The sequence below is a fragment of the Tarenaya hassleriana genome, unplaced genomic scaffold, assembly GCF_000463585.1.
Source record: "Tarenaya hassleriana unplaced genomic scaffold, ASM46358v1 Cleome49, whole genome shotgun sequence".
NCBI classification, from domain to species: Eukaryota; Viridiplantae; Streptophyta; class Magnoliopsida; order Brassicales; family Cleomaceae; genus Tarenaya; species Tarenaya hassleriana.
The window spans coordinates 805,212-813,952 of record NW_010967605.1 but is presented as its reverse complement, the minus strand read 5'-3'; the positions used below and the strand labels follow the sequence as shown (position 1 = coordinate 813,952).

At 40.7% G+C, this 8,741-nt stretch overlaps 1 protein-coding gene across 1 annotated transcript; it reads right to left on the bottom strand.

The window, feature by feature from the left end:
• Positions 1–8,200: 8,200 nt before the first annotated feature.
• On the bottom strand, positions 8,201–8,698 carry LOC109117196. Its single transcript, XM_019204010.1, has one exon. It carries the CDS (start codon positions 8,696–8,698, stop codon positions 8,201–8,203), a length of 498 nt encoding a protein of 165 aa, XP_019059555.1.
• Between the last annotated feature and the right edge of the window lie 43 nt (positions 8,699–8,741).

Genomic DNA, 8,741 nt, shown 5'->3' with positions numbered 1-8,741 from the left:
GTCTCATCATAGTCAATACCATGAATCTGACGGAATCCTTTCGCCACAAGTCGTGCCTTATACGTGTGCACGTTGCCATCTATGTCTGTCTTCTTCTTGAAGATCCATTTGCATCCGATGGGTTTTATCCCTTCAGATGCATCAACCAGAGTCCATCCTTGGTTGTCTGACATGGATTGCATCTCAGACTTCATAGCCTCACGCCATTTCTCGGAGTCGGGACTCGCCATAGCCTCTGGGTATGTGGTAGGCTCGTCATGTTCTAATAACATGAGTTCCTCATTCCCAGTCACGAGAAATCTATATCTCGCTGGCTCTTGGCGAGTCCTGCCTGATCTCCGAGGTTCACTCGTCGAAGGTTGAGTCTCAACTGGCAGTGAAACAGGTTGAACTTCTTCAACTTGTTCACTCGGCTCAACGTCTACATGCTGCTCTCGAACTTCCTCAAGTTCGATCCTACTCCCACTTACTCTTTTGGAGACGAACTCTCGCTCCATAAAAGTCGCATTCCTGGCAATGAACACCTTGTTCTCTGCCGGAATATAGAAGTAGTAACCCTTAGTTTCCTTAGGGTAGCCTACAAATAAACACTTATCAGATTTGGAGGATAACTTATCAGTCATTTGATGCTTAACGTAAGCGTCGCAACCCCAAATTCTGACAAACGACAACGCGGGACTCTTCCCCGTCCATATCTCATATGGCGTCGCTTCAGCCGACTTCGTTGGACTCCTGTTCAGCAGATACGCAGCGGTCTGTAAAGCATAGCCCCAAAAGGACTTCGGAAGATCTGTCTAACTCATCATTGACTGAACCATGTCTAACAGTGTTCGGTTCCTCCGTTCAGACACGCCGCTCCACTGTGGCGTTCCAGGAGGAGTTAATTGTGATACAATACCACAATCAACAAGATAGCCAGTGAACTCTTGGCTCATATACTCGCCACCACGATCGGATCGAAGTGTCTTGATCGTCTTGCCCAGTTGGTTCTGCACTTCGTTTCTGAAAGCCTTGAACATTTCAAGTGTTTCAGACTTATGTCTCATCAAATAGGCATAACCGTATCGACTGTAATCATCAGTGAACGTAACGAAATACAGATAACCTCCTCTAGCTGGACAGCTCATTGGTCCTCATACATCACTATGTATCAGATCCAATAACTCTGTCGCTCTCTGTCATTTCCCCTTGAAAGGATGCTTTGTCATCTTGCCCATCAAACAAGACTCGCAAGATTCAAGAGACTCAAAGTCAAATGAATCCAGAAGACCTTCAAAATGAAGCTTCTGAATGCGCATCTCGTTTATATGGCCTAGACGACAATGCCAGAGGAAGGTCGGGTTTAAGTCGTTCGACTTAAACCGTTTGGTACAAACGTTATAGATAGACCTGTATCTTGACGGTTTGTCATCCAAAACATAAAGACCATTAAACTGGTAACATTTACCAAATTACCTCTATAAATGGACAGACATTTGTTCTCAATAACAAATTTGAAACCATCCGAGTCTAAGCATGTAATCGACATAATGTTCTTGCTGAGTGCAGAAACATAATAGCAATCATGCAACTCCAATACATGTCCAAAAGGTAAAGTTAGATCGTAACTCCCTATGGCTAATGCAGCAACCTTTGCTCCATTCCCAACGTGGAGATCTACTTTTCCTTTTTGCCATTTGTCTACTTCCTCGCAATGCTTGGACGTTTCCACAAATGTGCGAGGCACTTCTGGTATCCAATACCCACGATGTGGAAGTAAACAAGTTAACCTCTATAACGAAGACACCAGAATTCGATGCTTCTATAAGCTTCTTCTTCTCTTGATCTTCTAGGTATAGTCTACAATTTCTGTACCAATGCCCAACGGCATGACAGAAATAAGTCTCTTCCTTTTTGGACTTAGGCTTAGGTTCAATGACAACGCTTGTCACTTTTCTTTTGCCCTTGCTCTTGGAACGCTTCCTTTTGCCGAAACTCTTTCCAACAACTACTATATTACTCTTTCCGTGGCTCTCAGCTTTCTTTTGGAATGACACATTCTACTGATCAATTATCAAAGAATCGTCCATGTCCTCTAATTGCTTACGCAATTTCGAAGTCACGTTTCCAAATATCAAGCAAGACTTATCCAGATCATCATCCACATGCTTCCCATAAGCATCAATGATCGATCTAGAAGCTGTGGTAAGAGGTTTATCCTTCATAAAGACAGATCGCATCGTCAACTTCGGTATACTACCGGTCGACGCTATGTCCTACAGAAAAAGAAAAAATAGAACGAAAACACGTCTACATGCAGATTCTATCAATGATCTATTACCAACTAGTCCATCATCAATCAGTGTCAATCTATCTATGATCCACTACCAGCTAGTCCATCATCAAACAATGACAACACAGATGCAAAGATGAGCTATATTCCCATACAGAAAAATAACCCTATAATAATTTTCTATATGGGACTAAGATCCGTATTTCACATAAGTATGGATTGTTACAGCTATCCTTATACTATTTAGGTAGACATCTAATGTCGATCACATCCAATATGACTCTTAGATCTTCTTATGAGACTATGATATCAAATATCATTGCATACTCGTCTCATATGTACCATTAAGTCTAAAGTCAAACTTGACGACTTAACCTAAGGTAAACCATATTCAAGCTGTAGGAACCACGATTTCCTACCATACCTCACAAAGATAATCCGGCACGCTCAGCTTTGGCATGACCCGTGTTACGGACGATCGATGCCTTGACAAGCACTCTAGTAATGGGAGGTACACGCTTAGCATTACATAAATAAGGGATTTTCGAAACCACACTTAGATCAAGCATCTACTTTCAAGCTATGAGAACCACCATTTCTCCATCTTGCCTCACCAAAATAATACGGCACACCCAGCTTTGGCATGGCCCATGACACGTACGATCGAGGCCTTGACAAGTGCTTTACTCGTAGAGCTCCTAGATCTAACCGGTTTCTATGAAACGATTGTTCATAATCCGAATGGACCATCCAGTCGATTATGTAATCCCAATCCCGAAGCTCCCACTCAATCAAACATATCTAATATTTTGATTAAGTTAAATGCATTCATTCACTATGGACCATCCATAAGAGAGAGTCATGTTATTCTGAATCACAGTTGATCGGTTTTAAGCAAAGATTGCTCAAACCAGATCCCGAAACGCAAAATCAAATTTTGGTGAAGCGTCGGGTCCTAGACCGATCGGTCTAGGCCTAGACCGATCGGTCTAGGCTGTTCGGTCTTCGGGTCTGCGTCGGTCCAGATCTTTCGGTCCAGAATGGTCCAGAGCGATCGGTCTACGCGTGCAGACCGTTCAGTCCGGACCTGTCGGTCTAACCGACTTGCGAAACCCTAGACCGATCGGTCCAGGCGAAAACGTGATCAGATCTCGTTTTCGTCGTTTCTGCCCCGTTTCAGACCCGAATTCGATCCCGTTTTCGCCTGCGAACTCAGAATTCGAAGCTCTTGCACACTATACAACAATGAATAGAAAATCTACTCTATATCCAAAATTAAATCATGCATAGCATCAAAGCAAACACGGATTCAAACAATTCAAATCCTATAACGTGCGTGATCGAGTTCTAACAAAAATCATGCAGAGCAACCAGGCTCTGATACCACTGATGGAATTCCTGGGATCTCATGAGAGAATCTAATTCCTAAGAGATCGATTCTAGAGTTTGCGCAGCGGATGTAAAACAAAAATTTTAATGAAACCCTAGAACCTATCATGCATGATCTTGTAGAAACGTTAGAACGCTTACCTCAATCGATCCGGGGCCTGTATCAATTGATATGTTCGTCAGATCACTGTAGGCAGGAAGAATACCTTGCCCTCTACACGTATCCACACGGCGGAAAGGATTCCAACGGTTGGAACTTGTCTGCTAGGACTGAAGAACACGTTCTTCTTTGCGCAAAGGATTCATGGATCTTTCTCTTAGGTTTTTCACTCTCCAAACCTCTCCCTAGGGTCTGAAATTCGTGCCAAAAGAGTTGGGTGGCGTTTTCCAAAGTTTCTACCCTTTAAAACCGTAATTAGAGCGAGTTTAGTGAATCCCGACGTCTGGACCGATCGGTCTGGAGCTTTTTAACGTCTGGACCGATCGGTCCATTTCTGGACCGACTGGTCTGGAACAATTTCCAAACCTCATACGTTACCTCTGGACCGACCGATCTACGTCTAGACCGATCGGTCTGGGTTAGCTGGACCGATCGGTCCAGACCTTCTGCACCGGTCGGTCTGGCCTCCGCTCCACCGGGATTTTCTCGTCTCTTTTCGCGCATTCGTCCTTTCCTGTGTGTATGACCCTGTAGGCTCATCCGATATAGCAGTATAACACGAAATCTCTTATTTCGGTTACACAAGTCATAGGCGGTCTCTAGCAAGACACTATGACTACCTATCTCGAATAGAGTTTGTTCGTGATCCTAGAACGCCAGTGGTGACGATCCTTTTGTATCACGATATCTTATGTCGAATATAAGGCATGGACAAGCCACCTTATCTGATTCGACTGCTTTCTCGTTCACTGAGTTCGACTGTCTGAAATAGACGACGTTCGTCTATAGTGCGGGCACACATTTCTACAGTCTCGCTCACACGAGGGGCCCAGCGATATCTCTCTCTTTTACGAGAGGTACAAATCCCGTCTTGACTATCTACAATCCAACACATGATTCGTTTCGTACCTGATACACGCCTTTATAGTCCTCCTGTTACGCAGGACGTTTGACGTAATCAAAGTACGCAACTCCTCATGTTGGATTCCGTAGATATCTCAGGTCTTAGGATCCAATCATGGAACCGTCATATGAGATTCAAGTCATGACGCTAGTCCATGTGACAATCTCATACGGGTCAATCCAGTATTCCGTTCTCCAACGAATACCTATGATTGTGATCATATCCAATACCTATGATCATCTATATGATCATCAATCACACATCATACTAGTCTTATTATGTCGTTATTCCCATAACGACACAAGACTAGGGAGTTTAGTATTGTTCATAACAATACATGGATTTCATAACACATCTAGTATGCAAGAACATGTAATGAATCAAATACTCTCATAAAACCATAGAAAGTATCAATACATCAAATGTATCTAAATAAAGCTCATAAACAGTACATCAAAGAGCACTAAACCAACACTTGAAGTTATGGAAGAAGTTGGGATTGAGCAAGATCATAAGTCAGACACGAAGAAATCTGAAGAAGACCTCAATCACGATTGAAATCTGTATCAATCAAGGTTAAGACCGTTTCCTCTTTACACCTCAATATTCACTTACCAAAAACACCAATATCTTGTGATTCCATTAACTTATATCTTGCCTTGTGTATATCTGTAGTATGTTCAATATATATAATATACAAAACTGAAGAAAGTCAAGAAGAAGAAACAAAGTATTTTTTTTGCAGAACGTGTTCATATTCTTGAGCAAGAACACCAATCTTCGATTCTTCAAACTCTTGTTTTCTTTAATATTTGCTTCTCTTCGGGATCCTAGTACCCATAAGAGGATACCGAGGGTTATCATCTTAGTGGGAGTTTTTATCGTGTTTTGTCTAAAAGGGATCTTTTCAACAGACATACCATTTCTTCCTTCCCTTTCTCTATAAACCCTTCTGGTTGGTTCATAAAGATCTGTTCATCCAATGTACCATGCAAAGATACTGTTTTCACATCCGTTTGTTCAACTAGTGACAACATCGCCCTTATGGACACATGTTTAACAATCAGAGGGAAGATTTCTGTACAATATATTCCTTCTATTTGGGTGAACCCCTTTGCCACCAATCTTGCTTTAAATCTGGGTTTTTCTACTCCTAGAATGCCTTCTTTCCTTTAGACAAACCATTTACATCCAACTATCCTCTTGTTCTAAGGTTTCTTAGTCAGTTCCCAGGTATGGTTTTCCTTCGAGCAAGCATATACTCCGAGAGGTCCTCAGATTCCTGATCCTGCTCTTCCTCTGTATCTGAATTTTGATTTTCATCATTGTTATTCTCTGTTGAGTTTTGTACCTGTGATTCCTAAGGATTTCTATCGTAAGCTCCACCTTGAACCTTTGCTCTAGGAATTTCTATCTGGTCTGTCAAAATTGGAATCTGAATAACCTCATGGCCTAAATCTAGTTCTGGGGCTTTCTTCTCAGTTTTTTGTTCTGATTTCCATTCTTTATAAAGTCTGGACTCATCAAACTTCACATTTATGCTTATGACAGTTTTCCTTTCTTTAGAAATCCACCTTTGTATTCTTTTACTCCATTTGGGTATCCTATAAAGATTCTCCTTCGGTTGGAGCTTTCCTTGGTCTGAATGTACATATGCCAGACATCTGAACTTTCTTAGGTGTTTGGATCCTGGTTCCACTCTTGACCATACTTGATTTGGTATTCCTAGGTTTATAGCTGCTGAAGGGGATCTATTTATCAGATATACACTTGTTGCAGTTGATTCTGCCCAAAGACTTTGGGGCAATCCTGATTCTGCTAATAAACACCTCACCTTTTCTATATTTGTCTTATTCATCATCTCTATAACTCCATTTTGTGGTGGAGTGTAAGGGCATGTCTTGTGCCTCAGAATTCCATTGCTTTTGCAGAAGTTATCGAACCTTTGGTTGCAATATTTTAAGCCATTGTCTATTCTTAAGGTCTTCAGTTTCTTTTTTGTGTGATTTTCAACCAACTTCTTCCATTCTAGAAACCTCCCAAATGCCTCATCCTTTGATTTCATAAAATAGATCTAGACTTTCGTAGAAAAGTCATCAACGAAGCTCATGAAAGGTAAATTATGTGACCCCCATAGGTCAGAGTGTAAATACTCTAATATCCCCTTTGAAGTGTGTTTACTTGTCCCAATGTTAGCTTATGGGACTTTCTGAACACACATTTCTCGCAGAACCTTAGTGATTGTTGGTTGTAATGCTCTAGGATGATCCGTGATATGACATTTTGACTTTGTATTGATTCATTGGTTTATGAATGCATTATTATTCCTGTTATATGATTGACATGTTTGTTATATTTCGGTATCCTTGAATCATTAGAGAATGATTCTAAATTCATTGGTCAGTTATCATTGTGGGAATAATGATGAATTAAGACAAGCATGAGGTGTGATCGATGCATTAGATGCATATCACAATCATGGGTACTCGTTGTGAACGAGTGACTGGATGGCCCGCATGAGATTGTCACATGGACATAGTCATGTCTTGAATCTCATACATCGGTTCGTTCTTGGACCCTCAGACCTAAGATATCTAGAGTATCTGATATGAGGAGTGGCATGTCTTGACTGCGTCAAACGTCGTCTTTAATCGGATGATTATAACGACGTTGATCAGATATGTTCATGAATCATATGAAGATAGTAGACATGCAATACGAGACTTGTCACCTCCTTAATAGAAGAGATATCGCTGGGCCCTCTCGTGGAAGTCGGGCTATGAAAACGCGTGGCCACGCTATAGATGAAGTTGCATCTATTTTATTAGTCGATTTGCCAAGACGAGAAAGCGGTTGAATTTGAAGGGTGACTCATACATGCCCTTGTTCGACATATGAAATCGTTAGACAAAGGATCAGAACTCGAGCTGTTACTGTCTACGTTAGATCACCTCTAATTCTATTCAAAGTGGGCGGTCATGACATCTTGCTAGAGGCTAACCATGGCTTGTAATTCAGAAAAGGGTTTCCGAAGCCACTGCCACTGCGAATGGACCTACAGGGTCACACACCATTAGGGATGGACAAATACGTGTCCTAAAATTGGCTTTATTAGGAATCCTAATTGGATTGAGATTTCCAATTGGATGAGAAATCCTAATGGGATTAAGAATCCTATTATGTATAATAATCCTAATGAGATTAGAATTCTATTACATATAGAAAACCTAATGAGATTAGGGCTTTGAATGGTAGTGGCTTTTATTTTGGGTTTTTGGTTTTAGTTTTTGGTTTTTGGTTTTTAGTTTTTGGCTTTTGGCTTTTATAGTTTTTACAGTTTTTAAAAAACTTGATTGGCAAAGTTAATATTTTAGCTTTTGGTTTTAGATTTTATATTTAAAAATTACCAAAAGGGTATTTATTATTAAAACAAAAATCATATTTATTAATATTAATAACAACAATAATAAAAAAATCAACATCGAGAATCCCATAATGTCGCTGCAATTTCATCTCGAATTCCCTCCATATACCTAATCGAAGCATCGTTATGGTTTTCTTCGTCATTTTCATCATCCGATGAATCGTCTTCATTTGTTGCATCACTTTCTTCAACAGGTTCTATCTCAAAATCAATATCTTGTAAGTTTGATAAACGAATAAAATTATGCAGTGCCATTGTTGCCGCCACAACCTTTTGTTGGACCCGTATATTATACCTTGGTTTTTCTTTCAAAACTCGCCATTTCGCCTTCCATATTCCGAAAGTTCGCTCGATTACTGATCTAAGGGAAGAATGCTTCTTGTTAAACATTTCCTTATAACTAGTAGGTTGGCGTGATGTACTGTATTGATCAGGGTGATACCTTTCTCCCCGATAAGGTGTGAGAAAACCGGGTCGAAGAGCATAACCAGAATCACCTAAATAATACTTTCCAACAGGGGGAATTGGAAAATTATGATTTCCCTCCATAGCTAATGCGAGAACCTTTGCATCATGAGCAGATCCAGGAATG